General features: G+C 45.9%; 3 protein-coding genes across 3 annotated transcripts; all 3 read left to right on the top strand.

Annotated features, from left to right (window-relative positions):
• Positions 1-4,891: 4,891 nt before the first annotated feature.
• LAJ45_07596 (uncharacterized protein) lies at positions 4,892-6,133 on the top strand (the record flags this gene model as incomplete). Its single annotated transcript, XM_046117152.1, has 1 exon — positions 4,892-6,133. One exon carries the CDS (start codon positions 4,892-4,894, stop codon positions 6,131-6,133), a length of 1,242 nt encoding a protein of 413 aa, XP_045969797.1.
• A 3,565-nt stretch (positions 6,134-9,698) lies between these two features.
• Positions 9,699-10,588, top strand: LAJ45_07597 (uncharacterized protein; the record flags this gene model as incomplete). The annotated part of the gene is made up of 2 exons (XM_046117153.1): positions 9,699-10,122; positions 10,259-10,389. 2 exons carry the CDS (start codon positions 9,699-9,701, stop codon positions 10,387-10,389), a joined length of 555 nt encoding a protein of 184 aa, XP_045969798.1.
• Positions 10,589-14,406: 3,818 nt separating this feature from the next.
• On the top strand, positions 14,407-16,094 carry LAJ45_07598 (uncharacterized protein; the record flags this gene model as incomplete). The annotated part of the gene is made up of 3 exons (XM_046117154.1): positions 14,407-14,498; positions 14,581-14,751; positions 14,819-16,094. 3 exons carry the CDS (start codon positions 14,407-14,409, stop codon positions 16,092-16,094), a joined length of 1,539 nt encoding a protein of 512 aa, XP_045969799.1.
• Positions 16,095-19,330: the final 3,236 nt, after the last annotated feature.

Here is a 19,330-nt window from a genome sequence, read left to right on the forward strand (position 1 = left end):
TAGAGCCAACCCCGACGATAGCCAGCGAGTGGGCTATGTAATAAAATACGGACGTACGTACTTGACCAGCTAGTAGAGTAGAGGGAAAGTGAGCTTGTGGTCTTTAGTAAAAGCCTGCATCGCCAGTGTCTTCCCGGTTGGATTCCTCTTCCTTCGTTTTTCCTGCCCAGGTGACGATCTACAGGACCCTGTAGACCGTTGCTTTTTTGAGGTTGCCCGCAGGCCGGATGTCTTGTCCATTGGCTGCGAAGCATGTCGCGATGGATCACTGGGGTGGTGCGAAAAAAAAATATGAAAAAAACTGGCGGGTAGGAGTTGTGTTGGCTAGGTTGACATGGGTTTTTGGAAGACGGGATCGACGGGTTTGTTTTTCCTGGAGGTACATAGATGGGATTGGTTGTTGGGCGAGTGATGAGTTGTGAAGCAGACTATATGGAGTTGTTTTTTGCTTTCTCGGGCAACTTTAGGTTTCGGTTACCCCTGGCATCTCGGGGGATGAGTGTAATGGCTCTTACTACGTGGAATTATATAAACTAAAGCCGAGATATGAAAAGTTTATATAAACCACAGCTCTCAACTCTCGGCCTCGGTCATACGTAGGATTACCAAAAACTACAGTTAATTCGATATTGTCAACGGGAGCCGATGAGACATTTCTTTCCATGTCCGCTGGGCCCAGCGGCCAATGATAAGCCTATAATAATGCAGCTTGTTCATATTGGTATGCCATATATATCTGCACATTCTATGATAACCCGGATATGATGCATCAGCCGTGGAGGTCCCGAGATACATAAACACATCAGATATGCAAACAAATCGCGTTTGGCCAATATAATTACTTAAATGATTTTGCGGAAAACATTTCTCTTTCCATAATTAAACGCACAGATCCAACCCCGTCCGGCCTGGTTCTAAAGCGTTGGCTTGATGGATTAAGTCAAACGGACCGAATGTCTAAACTTAGTTGATCGAACTGATCTATAGTACGTACCATGGTTGAAAATCTGGCCATTGGATATTAGGAAGAAGACGTTGAACATGCTGTCAATATGTGGGGGGGAGGGGGGGGACGCAATTCAAACGTACGAGAGTTCATAAAATTATAATTAAGGATTTAATTTCGATTGAATTCGAGATCAACTAGCCGCGCAAGCAAGAAAGCAAACGGAGCAGGGCTGGCGAGATACATAAGCAAGAAGAACCTAGACTGTGGGGAAGCGTGGGGTCCCTTAATCGACGGGATGTGAGTGGCCGGCGGAACCGTTTCTCCTGTACTGGTAACCTGGTAACTCGAGAGTACTGCTGGCCGGCCGTATCGGAACGGGTATCGTGGCAAGTCTGGACTCCGCGTTTTAAGTCGCTTATTTTGTGCTGAGGTGAATCCTGTTCTCAACCTCAAATTCTTCGAAATTGGCCCAGGACTGACTGATTGACTGACTGATTGACTGACTGGGCCGCTCAGCCTGACTTGAACTATGTACGGGAAGGTGAGACCTCTATATGCCTCATGCGGGTAGTGCGGTGTCTAGGTACCGACCGCATTAGAGACAACTTACCCCGTGGGGAAAAAAAAGAGATTCATGCTTATTGACGATCATTTATTTTTCTTCCTTCCCACCCCACGCTAAGCCACTTTTCGAGTGAGATATCGTGAACAGGCCCAGCTAGTTAGCAGCGGAACGTAAAGGCACGTCTGGATTCCAATTCGACGCCAAGGTGAAAAAAAAATATTCAACTGTTCACGGCAGGTTCTATTGTAAATACCGCAATCCATGCAAGTTGTGTTCCTGATTTTTCTGGTGTTGCTTTTTCTGGTTACATGTTAATCCACGGGATGGACTTCCAGTTTTCTCTGCGAGACCCTCGCCACTTGTGGGTACAGACGGTGGTGGTGGTGACATATGACCAAATGGTATGAGGTTATCATGGAGAGACTTGATTTGGTGCTGAATACATGCAATCCCTTGCATGAACGCGCTGGGTCCGATAGTAATTGATTACCTAGATCGATGGATGTGTTCTTTTGGACATGACAGCATGTTGTACAACCGCCTGCTAAGAGCACGTTGGTACATACTTGACCCATGAATAAAACGCCAAAGGTGTGAGGTGAGGGTGAGCACGAGTTACATGCCGTAGATTCTGAAAGTGTAGGTATCTACTATCTGCACAAAGAAGAAAGCAAAAAAAAGTACACACACCACTGCAGCATATCCCTTGTACTGATCGAATGTTAACCAATTTGCTGGCTGATAAAGCTTGTCCATGTTTGGAGACGAGATTTTCGCTCAAACACTTCCTCCAAAGACTTTTACAGGCTGAGGGAGATGAAGCATCGCGCGTCTGGGATTAATTAACATCGGAGCTTTATCTGGGGACGGACGCCAGCCGGTGAAATAGCCCAGGGATCTTCGATTTCCACTAATCGGCTCAAGACTTGGATCGTAACACTGTGATTGATGTATATCAAATATGTAGGTAGTTGTTCAAACATTTGATGTCTACTACAATCAACGCCTCTTGGTGACCATTTATTTGGTGATAATCCTCTCGGGCAAGGATATTGTGCGAATAGAATCTCGCCTCTAGATTGCAATACATATTGTATAGACACACACACACACGCACACACACATTGTGCTCGAGGAGTACATGCTTGAATACGCTTCTCTTAATAGCTTGATCGCCTGAATACCGCGGCACGCGAGCCCTGTATCTCGGTCTCTCTGTCTGTGCTCAAACAATTCCAGCCAAACGCATAATCGGCGCTGGATCAGCCCGGGCCTTATTCCAACGTCAATCCCTTCGAGGATCATTCGCATATGTATGTACCGTCGCGGGCCTCGCCAAAAGGTTCTGCGACCGTGATCTAAAAATTGAGGATTCCATCCGCAGATTATGTACATGTAGAGTATCACAATCATGTGTAGCTGTAGTTACTCTAGCCTTGATTCACGGCATGAATCGAATATTCCAGCTCTAGAGCCTTGATCCGGAGTTCGGGTCCGATTTTCTTTACTATCCGCCAAAGCAAACGAGTGGCACCCTGTATACCTTCCATATTTAGAAACTTGAGGGCGGTGGCCGGTACAGAAGATACACATGAGTTCTGAGATATATGGGGTCGGTGGTCAAAACAGGAAATTGATGTTCCAAAACACCACGTTTATGGCGGCAATCGCGGACCAAGATAGTGTCTGAGCCTTGTTCTGGCCCCAATTAATATTCTTTCTTTGTCAGGGACGAACCATATGACCCATGCAATGAAAATCATGGCATTCTTTTATGCAAGACAGTCAATCTAGCTTCTATTGCAGTAAATATCTGCATCAGGATCTTTCCATCCGGTAATTCAGCCTCACAAAACCTGACCCTGACGATGCTTTGGTATTAGGCTGTGTTATATCTACAGCATGTCGTCCATATACGCTAAAATCTCATATCTCGTAACCCCATCATTCTTACACCTTCGCACATGTCTGACGCAGACAATAGATATCTGATGCCACGTACTCGACTCTAACTGATTATATATGGTATATATTCAGAAGTCTAAAACTCTTTGCTCTGCATCATCATCATCATCATATCAGTATGTACACGAATATATTAATGATAATGACCGACCATGAGTAAGATTGGTAGCTCACAAATTTATTGTCTCGTCAGCACAAGTTGGTGGCTTTTTTGGCTTGTAGAAGGAACTAGAAATTCTTGACGAATCACTTTTTCCTCTTCCTTGCTAGTAGAGAGGCCGGCTAAGCGGTCTAACCATACCAGGTTTCCATTGGTGGCAAGAAATATTGGTGCTCGGGGCACAAGCGAGATCACTGTGTATCACTCACTCAGGCAACGTGCTCATTGCTCAATTGAGGCTAAGTGCCTCCGCCACCAGAAAATGAATGTGGCCCTTTCCCGACAATTTGGAACCCTGGGGTAGAGTATGTAGGTAGAGAGTAGCGAGCTAGGTGGGAGGCAATTTTCGAAGCATATACCGTCTCATGGTCCGAGCGTCGTGGACTCCCAGGTGGAATCTTAAGACACGAATTTTTCTTTTTTGGGGGACCATTACTTAATGTATCATGTCCCCCAAATGTACCACGATGGTATATCTTGGTATTTCCCCAGACTTGATGCTTCAGGTAGATCATGGGCATCTCAGTAGATGACCTCCAAGGTGATGAGGTATGTGATTGCTGGGAATCTTATAGGGTTGTTTGCCGGATGTGACACGGGTGATTCGGATAGCGAGTGATAGTCTATGATTCGAAATAACAAGGAGGGGGTCGGTCAAACATCATATAAGCAAATTTTTGGAAGTCACTACGTACCTAGTTTGGTTTCTTAAGCCAGCGGGTGATAATATGAGGCCATTCCTTTAGAGCATCTTTTAAATACACGCACTGTTATTTCAGTACATACACACTCTCTTTCTACTGTGACACTCCTGTCCGTAGTAGATGTTGATTGGTTGGTATTTGGCGGGGGATTGAGAAGGTACTTGGTACGAAGTCAAGTCCTAAGGTTGATGTTTGCGAATGTAGTTGTTTGTACTTCACATCCGAGTGCATGTGGGTGACGCGGTCCGTAATCTACGGATGCTACCAAATGTTAGAGAATGAGAATCATCCAGATTAGGTTAGCTGATCCTTCTTAGTCAGATATTTTACGTTCACGACATCTAGAATCTTCATCCTCATATGATATCAGCACAACCAGCCAATTGACACAACTAACTCCCAATTGACCAATCCGTACTTGTTTCTACTAACCGAAGAGCAAATCCCGCTATTAAGAACTCCACTAGTGGTGTCATATTTCTTGACATCACGTTCCCGCTGAAGCTTTTCGTTGCGCAGGTCCGGTACCATTCGACGCATACGCAGAAATGAATTCCATAATCCTCAGAGCCGTTTATAGGTCCAGGGGAGGTTTAATTCTCCCTCTGAAATCGACCTTCGCTCTTCACAAAACACAATACCAGACAATCGTCACGCCCAAACCAGTGCGACAGCTTATTATACTCGGCCAGACGCACCGCACGAGGAACTTCACCACCACCCCGCCACTATCCAAGAAGAAAGGCGGCTCCAAAGGCCCTAAACCCGTCAAAGCACCCTCCAAGAAAGACAACAAGGGTCTCCAAAATGGCGCCGCCGCATACCGAAGAGGGGGCGCAAAAGACTTCACTGCAGACTGGAATAAAGGCGAATCTCCCGACGCTTCCATGTGGTGCCGGCGCATGGACATGATCACGGCCAGGACAATGACGCGGGACTACGGGCAGCTCGAGAAAGCGGTCTATGAATGGACAGGGCTGCTGGAGGAGGGGATACAGGCCGGGGTCCCGGCTACGTATATTGACGCCACGGTGAGGCGGAACCGACATAGCTCGCCGGGGCTGAGGGAGTGGGTGACGGACCCGACCGATGATGTGGGGTTATGGCCGAGTGGCTTTCCGTTGGAAGAAAGTGATGAAGTCGATATTGAAAAAAGACGGAGAGAGTGGGACGCCATATCTACAAGCCGTGAGGAGGAGAAGAAGGAGGAGGTCGAGGAGGAAGGTGAGGATTCACTTGACGAGAAGGAGTATGAGAAGTTTAGACGGGAGACGATTGGGCCTAAGTACGACACGATGACTGAGGAGGAGAGGGATAAGGCGATGGAAGATATAATGTGGGAGGAGCTCGGTATGGGCCGACAGGTGGTTGGGCCCGAGTGGGATACGATGAGCAAAGAAGAGAGAGTTGCAGCATTTCAAAAGTTGGAAGACTCTAGTGGGAGGGCTATGTTTGGGCCCGAGTGGGATACAATGAGTGAGGAGGAGAAAGATAAGATGATGTTCCAATATATGGGTTTGGAGGAAGGGACAGAAAACGATGGGGATTCAACAGAACCAAATTCCTATGAAGAAGAAGATGATGATTACGATGAACTGGATGAGTTTGATCCCGAAGCGGAGGAAGTCGATCTTGAAGATGATGAAGATCTCGAGGCAGAGCTCGGGGGTGAGCGTGATGATTGGGAATCTGAAGAGTTTGAGAACTCTAAAAAGGAGGAGTTGGAGCGTTCGGGAGAAAAGTCGGAACTTGATGAGGTCGAGAAAAGACCCCAGAGACAAAAGTCCTAGAATTAAGAATCATGTGGAGTGATAGCTAGGGTTAAATTGCAACAATGGGGACGCGGGGCTTGGTCTTTTTTTTTTTTGTTTAATTCATTAATTACGGGGCTTGGTCTAGTGTATATAAAAAATTTAATCTGAATGCCGATAGCATATCTAGGAATATAAATTATGATAAATAATACAGGCGCTCTGCAATGCGTTTGTGATTAACTCTGAACGCCTTTGATATCTAAGGTTGCGAAGATCAAAAACTACCATGCGCCCTCATTTTTTTGAATTAAACGTATCCCTGGTTGTTTGGACAGCTTCCTTCGTGTTTATTGAGGGATGACATTAAGCCACGTACTGCCATATTACTAACACTGTTTAACAACTACGCACTGTGTTGTGAAGATCTAGTTGTGAGGACACGGTTTGAGCCACGCACCAAAAGACAAGTCTACTGTATTGTAGTCATGACACGCCAAATAATCACTTAAGTAGAAAGCTATTGAAGGTCTCTGCTTGAATATAGTCGTCAACTATACTCGTACTTGAAAGATACTCTTGCATGCACTACTATAGTTCCAATTCGAAGAGAAATTTAGTATAACAATCAAACTTCACACTGTTTCCCCTCGTCCTAGAGCCCTAGATCATCACTAAGTACTAGGCCCAACCCTATAGGAGATTTAGGAATTCCACAATTAAGCTGACTCGTTAACCGACCTTGTAAAGACCATTCTCATCCACAAGCCAATATACCGATGAACCACAACCCATATCCACATCCGTCAGCCTATTTACTAGACGTTTCACGCTAACTGCTACAACGTATTCGAGCATCTAATACGAGTTTTAAGGCATTAAAAACGATTCGTGAAAAATCACGAATGCTTCGTAGACCGAGTGATAATTCATGATTAAGATATTTCAATATATGTTTACTTGTCTGTAGCTACCTGGGAGACCGGATATATATCCCTGGTGTATCTACGAAGACTTGATATGGTATATCGACTAGATCACTATCTTGGTGATCAGCGCGGTGTATATATCAACTTCCGATTACGTTTTATCTAATCACCCGCACGATCAGCACAACGGTTATATATATGAACATGAACACGGGTCTGAGAAAACTTGACTTATGGGGTCAAATCTAACAAGCCCAAATCAGCCAACCGATCCTCCCAAAAGCTTCTCCTACTGATAGAGAATGTTTTAAAGTGTGTATATTATATTTCCCAGAAGTTCCTTTAGCGAGTAGGAGGCTCGACATCAAGTTGGTTGAAACTTAATGTTTTAAGATACTAGAAAAAGATTAAGCGAATACACTTAAACCTTTTGTTCTAGCATCACCATCAGAATCCTCACCCTTGATATAGTCTATCTACCTATTCCTACTTCCCATATCTGGAGGTTGTGTAGAAATTGATGTTTGTTAGGTTTCTTTTTCGCTGGTTGTTATGTTGCGTCCCGGCCCTTCGCCGACAATAAGTCAAGTTTTCTCAGGCCTGCGTTCATATAAATTTTTTTTTGTTTAATTCATTAATTGCACGCGTTCATATAATGATACAGAGGCCCAAACCTAACCACCTAGCTAGCCGGTTAATACTCTAACACAAGCAAATCTCAGAGCCACTTAGGATATCCCAGATCTCTAATCGACCTCGCAGCAGTAGGTTTACTTAATCCCCTAGGCGGCTCATGAAAAAAAGGTGATGCGGAGATCGTTGACACTAGGTATCCAACTTCTAGAACCCTACTGACATAATCACGTCAAGAGTTACAGTTAGACTGGACTGCACCGCGCGCGGGCCTTTATTAGGGTGTCATCAGTATTACATAATCCAAGCTAGTTAAGTAGCTGCCTAGCTAGCTACTCCTGGCGCCTGCTTGACAGTGCTTGTAGGGCAGGGGATCCATCTAATATTGTAGGCTCGTGATAGTTCCTAACCCTACCTTATCTCATGGTCACATTGAACCACAGGGGACCTGTCTGTCTGGTATTTATATATCATTCAATTCATCTCTTCAATTCTCACACCGATTGATGCATTCGTGCCGTCTCACGGCCAGTAAGTTCATAATTGTACAGCCACTCTGCAAGGGTGTTCGTGATTCCGATTTCGGAGTGAGACATTTCTCCATATGTAACCGTGGCTGCATACATAGATCAAAAATTCCCCAAGAGAAAACCAATGGCGCCAGGAATCAATGAAGAACAAAGATCAATAGCCTACTTCTATATAGTCACGAACTATATTATATACTATATTTTTCGTTGTTTTCAATCTGAGCATCAATATCAACATTACGGGTGCATCACACTGTGCACTGACATTAAAACCAAATCACGAACACTTTTGTAGAGTGGCTGTACGATCCGATAACTAACGACGGAGGTGCGTGCCCTTGTGGTCAATGATACACGCGTGGTCGTAGGGGCCTTGCTTCTAGTGTAATTACTATACTGACAGCTTTCGCTTTATAGTGCTAGTTTATAGCTTCATAATCATGATCGAACATATCGGTCGTTAGAATCGACACCTACGGACATAACCATCACACAAGGGCAGGACTACGGCCTAAGCCTCCACTAAACTATTCACTCGAGGATTGGGGCTTGAGATTGACATATTTGACTAATCGATTCATTAGAATTTTAGGTCTAAAACCTAACAGTTAGCTGGCGGCGCGGTGTTGTGTGGTGGGTACCACCACCATCCCTCTTCGATGAATTAACAACAATAAACCCTTAAAGACCCCCCAATCACACCCGAGTGACGCACCATGACGCAGTCACCGCAACCCCCCGTATGTCCGGCCGATCCAATATATATATATGACCCCCTAACATATAACCCCCCAGTCGAAACCACCGCTCTCTGACCCACCATGACCCATGTAGCTACATACTTCTTTAGCTTTAGCGACATCATATATCTATACTCGCTAACCCACTGACTGACTACCGCTCGCCAGCCCCCACGATGCGCAATAATGTGTGCTCCTGAGCTCCGGCCGCTCCGTTGTCGGCGCGCGCGCGTGTACGTGTGTGGTGGAGATCGTGAGTTGTGACCTGGAGGCCAGCCGGAATAACTACAGCAACATTGGGGGCTGCCTAATGGGTGCGTGCGTGGGGGTTGTGGTTGAGGTTGTAATTGTGGCTTCGGGTTCGGGATTGCGTATCGTGGCTTTTGTAAGTGCTGCATGGCATGGCATTCTTTGAGATGTGCACTGCAGCGTGATTGGCTTTGCAATTGTATGTATGTATGTATGTAGATCGTGGCTTTAGAGCTTTGAGGTTCGTGACGGCGAGTTTTGAGCTGTATTCCCAAGAATCTACATTCCGAATCCCCAAAGCCATCAACTACGTAACTCGGAATGTAGAAAACAAAGACTACAAAACAAAACAATAAACAAATAAACAGCAACCAGGACATTATATGTAGTCCGTAAATTCCGTAGTGATGTGAGTTTCGCTATTATACTATACTGCTGGTTACTACTGGTAATTACATAGTACTATATTCCTCTTGATATTATAATTATTACAGCTACAAAAGTATCAATTGCATTTCCTCCAATGTTCAAAACCCTCAAGAGCCGCCTCCCTCGCTCCCTCTCCCTCTCCCGTTCCCGCTCCCGCAAGGCCGCAGCAGCGCCCCCAGAAGCGCAGTCCGAGAACGAGAACCCCACCACCACCACCGCCGCCTTCGTCGAGAAAACACCAGCACCCTACCTCCCCGCGCCGCGGCGCAAGACCAGCACTCTCTTTGAGCTCGAGGCCCTGCTATCCTCCATCATCGACTCGCACCACCACTGCGGGCAAGATGCACGAGCAGTCATAGAACGGGGCGAAAAAGCACGGGAGGGTAGCAGCAGAGGGGGAGTGCTCCCTAGCTATGAGGAGCTGTACAAAGAGCTCGAGAGGGAGAAGGAGGACGCCGAGAATCCTCAGGTCCCGGAGATATCGGGATTTATGACTGTACAGAGTGTTCCTCATGTCCGTATGCCCCCCCAGTCCCTTCCCCCCAGTCCCTTCCCCCCAGTCTCTTCCACCCACCCACACACATCATAGCTGCATGTCAATGCAGCAGCATATCCCCCAAACCTGTCGTGGCTGATATATCCCTAAACCTCTAGCCATCCAACCAGCAGCAGCGCGCACCACAGATATTGCGGCGGAAGCCCAAGGGCCTAGTGGGGCAAAAGCGGTCGACGCGCGAGAAGGCGCTAGAGGCCCTCATGAGGCTTTTAGACCAATGCGAGGATGATGATGAGGAAGAAGAAGAAGAAAGGGAGCGGGTCAAGCGTGCGCGGAAGTTTCCGAGCATTGAGAATATGGGGGCCGTACGCAGGCGGGCGCTGGAGGGGCTGCGGAGGAGGGGTTGGGACGTGACTGTTATCAGTAGCAGTGGTGGTAGTAGGAGGAGGGATGGTGGTGGGAAGGGTGTATTACATGCTGTTTCATGATTTGTTTGAGCTCGAGATGTGTGTTGCGTGTGTGGATGAAGTTGAGAGAAGGGGAGGGGGGGTTGTATTACGGGTTGACAAAATTATCTGAACATTGTTGCAACCAAATTTTCAATTTCAACGTCGCCTTTTTCCACAACCATAAGGAAAGAGTACAAGAGATTTGATTTCTGTGATTTCTTATACCTCTATTATCTTAAGCTTCAATACGAAGTCAATTGAAGTGGTTTCAAAAATCGGTCATTCTAGCTAATCTGTGTGGTTGCGACGCGACCGTCCGGATAATTTTGACAACCCATAATACTACCCACGGTGAGATATATATGTTTGTTTTAATAATAATGATGGTTTGTTTCGAAGAGTCGACTCATATAGTTATGATTATCTTCTCCCCAAACGTATTGATGTTCGAAATTCGAGTGCTGCCATATTGGAGAAAAACAAGGACTGCCTGTTTGATGATAAATCGCAATTAAACCCATCCAGAGTAAATTTGCAAAGAAATTTCCTGACCTCCCCGGGCCACAATTCCAATAGGTACAGACAGGCTGAGAAGATATCTAAACTCAATATCTTGCATTATTCATTCACCAAGCTTCTCCGATTCTGCAAGCAATCCCTCGATTCCAACCCATTAGTATACCAGCATATAGTTACCGAGCGTAATAGAGTGTATGTAGAGTAGACTTATTTCTGATTATTATTCACCCAGAAAAAGACCCCAATCCAACCATAACCCTAGCCAGCTAGCTGGTCAGATAGATTCGAATTTTCCCCACAAAAAAACGCAAAAAACCTCAGTCGATTGTCTCAGTCGATTTTTTTCCCCAAGTGGAGCAAGTTGAGGGTTAGCGAGATACATGGACTGTATGTACGTACCATTCGGTGATAGGCGGGGTCGAGCCCGAGAGAAAAATAAGACTACATGTAGTTAAGGTGTTGCGTGGTAAATTGTGGGGATGCTTATGATTTCAAAGGATTTGATACCACTAGAATCCCTTTCCAAAACACCGAATTTCCAGGGTCGGCGTAAAGACCGTACCTATTTTCTAGGTCTATGGTACTCCACAGTTGGACGGATGTGGAGATGTGCGTATACAAACGGGGGCCCAGAATATCGTCTGCACGCGTTTTGACGTTGACGCGTATATCAGAAAAAATTCTAGTACCACCGGGATAGCTACTTGACTAGCTAGCTAGCTAGACTACGGCACGTAGAATCGGTGTTTCTTCCATTCCACATGGTTGACAGCAGCATGTATCTTCCCGGCGGGTCGTCCACGAGAAAAATGTGAAAATGGCGGTGAAGTTGATCATAGCTGCCACACATGCTGTCAATACGTAACACAACATCCACCGCCGATTCTCTTCCTTTTCCCCCTTCCTTGTGTAGCCGCACGCACGGATCATCAAGATCCCGAAATGGGCGAGAAAAATTTCTTTGTGTAAAGAGTAGTCATCAAATCGTAGGCCTCTCTGGCGCCTAAATGGAGGTTTGTACCTAGTAGGGAGGTTACATACGGGATAGGTGCATGATCGTGGCTTTTCGGAAACCGGAAGGATGAATGCAGATGGATAAATTCGCCCCTGGTAGGTGTTTCGGAAGCCATTGCATGGCAAGAGGTTGTTCCGGGCATTGGCAAGCAAAATAAGGCGAGCCAAGATGGTTGTGGCTGCTGCTTGACGACGTTGCACTAAGGAAACCCAAGAAGTTCGACCGTGACCTCAAACTGTACATTCCTTCTTGGTGATATTTGGTTCTGGGAAATTCCAGCTGAAGAATTAAGAATCAAGATGGACAAGTGCAATATAATTCCCTGAACATAGGAGACCACGAGCTTGAAAAATAGTTGCAATTGCTAACATCCATGCATGCAGTTGGAGCTAGACATGGAACCCGAGTTCGTGCACTAGCAATGCTCCCTGCAGCCTCCCGGATGCCTGGAGAAACAGCTTGTTTTATCTCAATTTCCCCGAGGTTTCTGCGAACTGGTTCCCCATAAATCTTTCGATTGATAGATAAACGCCAATCTGTCATATCTACTGGAACGTGCCTGAATATCGCTCACTAGGTGTAGCTTTGGCCAGCATGAAACGATACGATACGATACCTGCCGAGGCATCGTCCCTTTTTCTTTATCTGTTTTTTCCCTTCTCATTTTCATTTTAGAATCATGTAGGTGACAATCTATAATCCGGGTTTAGTCCATAGACGGATGGGGTGCTTTCAGTTGTGGTATATATGCAGTGAGTAACTACTCAATTGCAAGGAATAGTTTATGGTACTCGTGACCTTTCCAGTATCTTTGCCACCATACATCGTGATTGTAAATCTAAATCTCCCATGAATATTCATCCAGGTCACCGGAACCATATCGTGACTATTTCTGAATTAACCGCGCCCTGACAAAAGATTGTTTGTGGGGGGGGGGGTTATGTTTTAGCATCTGTTTGCGAGGTTCAGGTGTTGTTGAGTTTAGCGGTTATCTGCTCTGAATTAACCTTGCAGTGTCGACTCCACCTTTTTCTTCCATTTCCCCAGCCTCCCCACAGATTCGATTAACAGAATTATCGTTTTCGGTTTTCCAGGAATCTCTCCGCTCTCTCTTTCCCCGGAACCAAACAGTAATCGAAAATAACGCCACTCGAAAGATTTACTACTCCACTTTTGTGCGTGGGGAAGAAGAGGGCGTCAGTTAACTGGCTGGGCTGTCAACATCGAAGGAAAGGATGCTGGGTGCAAAAAGGGATTGACGTCTGTTTTTGCCAGTTCCAGCAGAGGTGAGCCGCATCAGGGTCGGAATATGACGTCAGCAACGGACTTCGGAAAAACCGGCAAGCTGCCAAGACCATAGAAACAACAACCCTAGAGCCTCCTTTCGCTTCTGAAACGAACGGCATTGGGTCGCATCGGTCCTGGCTCTGGCTGGCCCTGGCTGGCCCTGCCCTCACGCTCCCTGTACGTCAAGCAACAACTACCTTGCATCATGTACATATAATCTGGTTAACGTTAGATTCAAGATTCCCAGGTAGGCAACCGCCTGTTCCTCCGCAAATAATAACTGTTTATCTAATTACCGTACTCTAGAGCAGCCGATATCTGGATAAACTTGCTATGATACCTACAACTCAATTTATCCCAGTGAAAACCGGGGTGTGGGGGAAATACTCACGTGGGGTATATGGCGTGAAATTTGCTCTCTTTACAGCAAGCAACAAGTACGCATTATTGAAAGCGTCGGTACTTCTGTGCCAAAATGGCCAGCTACTCTAGCTAGCGCTATAGCAATATTATCGGTGACTCGGCTGTTTTCAGGATCGATGTGATATGTACTTTTCCAAATCACGGGTCAATTAATTGCTACTGTATGCTTGCAATGGTTTGGGGCACGGCAGCCCTGGGTAATACTTGCGTGCGCCGTCAGGTCCTCGGAATTTTCCCATGTAGGGGTCTAACTGGTTGCAATATGACATATATGACCGACGACTTAATGAGTGCGTGTGTATTACCTGCCTGTCTGCCTGCCTAAAATCGCAGTTTTCTTTTTCTTCCCTGTCCGTGAGCTGCGTACTACACAGGTCAGGTCAGCAGCAGCAGATCAAGCAGCACACAACGCTGACCTGCCTCAAGGTAATGAGGGCCCAATACGGAACCTACCCGGAGGATTTGACCAGCAAATGCGGTACCTGGGTTATATAAAGTCGGCTCCGGTCCCGCACTATTTTTCCTTCTCTTCATCCTCTCCATTCTCAATAGCTAGTACAGCTTTCTTGTCTTATAATCGACTTGGAAGAGGTTCTTCTACACTTCTACCAAGATGTATGTCATCAGTAATATCTACTTCATTACGGCCATCGCCTGTATAGGTGGTGCGCTTTTCGGTTTTGACATCTCGTCGATGTCCGCCATGTGAGTATTATTCCCCGATATTTTGAACAATCGTTCTGCTTTGAGTAAAGTTCATGTACTGATACGTTCATTTTACTTCCAGTATCGGTACCGATGCATACAACCAATACTTCGGCCCGAATATCCCTTCGGACACTCAGGGTGGTATCACAGCCGCCATGCCCGGTGGTTCGTTCGTTGGTGCACTTTGCTCTGGTTGGCTTTCAGATAAGCTTGGTCGTAAATATACTATCCAGATCGGTGCCATCATCTGGTCAGTATTTCTCTTCAATAAGCGTCAATATTTGGAAACACGAGCTAACAAACATATCGGCATGTAGGTGTATCGGATCAATCATCATCTGCGCTTCTCAAAACATTGGAATGCTTGTTGCCGGCCGTTTTATCAACGGTTTCTCCGTTGGTATCTGTTCAGCCCAGGTCCCCGTGTACATCACCGAGATTGCACGCGCCGATATCCGTGGTCGTCTTGTCGGATGCCAGCAGTGGGCCATCACCTGGGGTATCATGATCATGTTTTACATCTCATTCGGCTGCTCCTACCTTAAGGGAACATCATCTTTCCGTATTCCATGGGGTCTTCAGATGGTCCCCGCCATCATCTTGTTTTTCGGTCTGTTCTTCTTGCCAGAATCGCCCAGATGGTTAGCCAGGCAGGATAGGTGGGAGGAAAGCGAGAATGTGATCGCCTTGATGCACGGGGGTGGTGATCGCACCAGCCCATATGTTGCCCAGGAGATTCAGGATATCAGGGCCTTGGTTGAATTTGAAAGGAGCAATGCGGATGCGACCTTCTTGGAATTGTTCAAGCCAAAGATGATTATGAGGACTCACATCGGTCTTTTCACCCAGATCTGGTCCCAACTTACTGGCATGAACGTCATGATGTACTACATTACTTACGTCTTCGCCATGGCTGGTCTCACCGGTAACACCCTTCTCGTCTCCTCGTCTATCCAGTACGTTATCAACGTCGCCATGACCTTCCCGGCCTTGGTCTACATGGATCGCTTCGGACGTCGTCCCACCCTTCTCATTGGCTCTACCCTCATGATGACCTGGTTGTTCGCCAACGCTGGTCTCCTCGCCTCTTACGGTCACGCCGCTCCCCCTGGTGGAATTGACGGTGTTGCTGCAGCCTCTTGGGAAGTCGGTGGTCACGCCTCAAAGGCCGTCATTGCCTGCTCATACCTGTTCGTGGCCTCATACGCCGTTACCTGGGGCCCTGTCTCATGGGCGTACCCTCCGGAGTTGTTCCCTCTCCGTCTCCGTGGTCGTGCCGTCGCCATCTGTACCTCCGCCAACTGGATCTTCAACTTTGCGCTGGGTTACTTTGTGCCTCCAGCGTTCGAGAACATCAAGTGGAAGGTTTACATCGTCTTTGGTGTGTTCTGCGCAGCAATGACCATCCACGTCTTCTTCTTGTTCCCAGAGACCGCCGGAAAGAGTTTAGAGGAGATTGAGGAGATGTTTGAGGAGAAGACCCCAGCGTGGAGGACTCACGTTTCAAAGGAGATTCGCCCTGTGCATCTTGGAAAGTCCGGTGGCGAATTCTCCGAGAAGCCGGTTACCGAGCACTCTGATTCTGCCGTTTAAAAAAGGAAAAAGGGACTATGTTTTGTTTTGTTGCTTTGGTTGATCCGTGATGGATTCTTTCGTTTTTTCTGGTTTACCATGTAAATGAGAACCGGAGTTGTAAATATCCTGTCGTTAGTTAGGCAAAGGGGTTTTGTTGTAAAGATAAAACCTTTGGAGTAACGAATTATGTTCAGATCACTATTTCTTGTGCATCCTTTGATAAATGTGACGTGCTTTGGTGACAGATTGATTGATGCTTAAGAGCTAAGTACGTGTATACATATACATATACTGAGGCCAGCATGATTCTTGTTACGCGGACTATATTTACTTCTTCTCTAGAGGTCAGGCTTTTAGGATGGAAAGAATGCCCTCATTTCTAGGCCTATATGTTGTCAATGTTGTTTCAAATCGTCATAGACTCATGGCCATATATATAGCTGAGTATTATGCATATACATACTATGGAGTCGGCCACCACTCTCACCCAAACCAAGATTAAAACAGCGGCAAAAGCTTAAAAGCCTTCAGGACCCTATTTAAGTTCAACGTATATCACGTTACAGTAAGTTCAATAGGCGCTTCAAATACTTTGCGAAACACGATCACATTTCATGACAACTTCAACATAAGATCAGTGGATAAATGATCGCTCAAAACCAAATATAAAAGGTTACCTCCTATTCTGGTGAGATCATAGTTTATGACTCGGTGTTCATAATTGACTAGGATTATAAGACTCCTAACACAACACCTCTTCAAGAGAGGCCTAAAACGCTGGTAATAACCTCAGTCTCGTTGACCCTTAAACCCATATAGACTCCAGATACCAGCTGGAAGGTTTCCGTACTCAGCCCATATCCCAAGGTTCCCAAATACCAAAGTTTGTTTGAGCCCAGCTGCAGGTCCATCCATATCAACTCATGACTGCATGTACGACGTTTGACCTCGCGGCAAATCTTGGCGCCGCACGCGCGCACACACATCACAGGGTGCACTGCGCACTGTACCTAGCCTTCCGACTCATATGCACCGCCGTGTTTGCTTGTGTAACATGTTGAAGCGATTCTTTCTCCAAGGCTAGGACAGCAATTCGCCTAAAAACTCAAAGGCTCTGACTGTGACCCGGCCGATTCCGTCTGGCCCAAAATATTTCGATGTATGGAGATCAATATAAGAACACACATATGCGTTTTGTCTCGTGTTTAGACTTCTTCCTCTGGTATTAGTCCACGAATGCACACTTACCGTTGAAGCACGAGACGCCCGATCTATAACTTGCCTGCTTTGATATCGTTGGCTCTTTATACACGTGTACTACCTGGCCATGGGAGATCGATATTTTTTCAGTTATCAAGTTACGCGGTGAACTTGAGGCCTGAAAAACAAAAATTCCAGACCTTTTGTAGGCAGCCGTTTAGTCACTATTAGTTTCAGCCATGTGCGCTATGTACTGCACAGAACAACAAAAAGAATGGACACTCAAAGAGTGGATAAGTGTGGCGGTGCCGACCTACATATACTTAATAAATCAATCACTCTGAGAAATCATTTCCCGGCCGAGTGATAGTCCATGAGTCCATAAACCAGGTTTTTCACCGAATCACTTCCCAGCCCTCCAATTTTTTAGATCCCGCAGAGCCGCGCTCATTCATGCAGGGTCCATTGCGCTGGGAACGGCGCCGGCAGTTCATTTTCGAACCAGCCAGGTTCGTACATAGGTGTGTGGTTCGGTTCCAAACCCGGCTGATAGGGGAGTTTGAAATCTGACTGCTCATGAACGGCGCTTTTTTGGTCACTCAGGGTACGTACCGGGAAAGCAACCTCTTCACACCCACAACATATTAAATAGTTGAGATGATATTGATACCTCTGAAGAAGAAGAAAACTGGAAATAAACTCATACTGCTTTTTAAACAAGCATGCTTGCTTGTAGGTACATACATGTACATACATGTACGCAGCTTCGCAGGTAGGCTCGTAGAGTAAGGAATTTTTGAGGTGGTTGGACGGGGGTCTTGGCAAGACACGGAATTTAGGAAACCAGCGTCTTGGCGCATTTTTTTCACCTCAATGCGATGGTAACAATTTGAATGCGTAATATCAAAACCTTCGTGTTTGTCTGCGAGAGAAAAAACAGCATTGATTGGTGTTGCTGCCTGTTGCAGTGTACTATTGACCTGGGTGTTGTTTAGTTCTAGCATTTCCTGTCATTGACAGATGTAATGGGCTTACCGGTGTGTTCCGGTTTGATTTGCTTTGCTTACATGCTATAGCAACAATCCAACATGAAGAAACGGTACTTAACTGTGCTTCGCTTCATAATCGAATAAACTGGCTTGAATTAAGGTTTCACAATGCCTAACCAACTACCGTCGGGACAGCGGCATGGTAGTTGAAGATCATTCTCTTCTAATCAACTCAACGGTTCAGAGAGTGTGTCTCAACTTGTTCTCGTATTCCTTTCGACCTATTATATGTACATATGATGTATGTACTGGATATGATGTACTTGAGTAAGATAGGATCCAAGGATCAGTGATCTTAAGATCTTGCCAATAGTCAGATGCATATGAGAAGCCCTATAGGGTATCCGGATTGGCATATGATGAAAAGTGGATTACTGAACTGTGCCAGTATTGGATTATGGAGTTAACTCCCTAATGATCTGTCCCGGGGTTAAAATCATTTTCCTAGTATAGATCGAGTCCTCCAATTGAATCACGCCAAAAAACTTCATTAGAAATGACCCAAAAAAGTATCCATTGAGGGAAGGAGCGAACTACGGCTTTAAGATTAAGAGCGAGCATTATCTCAGGCGCTGTCGGCCTATAGCTCCCTACTCGATATTCATCCAATCTGGCGCCGTTTATCTGTCATCGTCCCGATGAAAGCTATCCCGAATCGCTTGCCTTATATGGTACTAATGTATCTGTAGATCTGACTACTGGTATACATGTGAGTCTTGAACCCTCACAAACAGTAGGTAGAGTAATGACTGGATAGGTACATTAGCGCCTTATAGAGTAGACATGTACATGTGTGAGTACTAGTATCTACATGTATATAGATCAGTAACTCTTAGTTAAAACAATACCAGCAAATCTTAAACATTACTGGTGTGATTAGTTAACCCACTTTTAGTAGGTATATGAGGTAAGCGTATGAGAGCTGCAAATCTCTGTGGCTTAAGTGCAGTAGCAAGGCACACTGTAGTACACATTGATATGTCTAACTATGTAGAGTACTATGGT

This window comes from Morchella importuna, assembly GCF_003444635.1.
Source record: "Morchella importuna strain M04M26 chromosome Unknown Morimp01GS024, whole genome shotgun sequence".
In the NCBI taxonomy this organism is placed as follows: Eukaryota; Fungi; Ascomycota; class Pezizomycetes; order Pezizales; family Morchellaceae; genus Morchella; species Morchella importuna.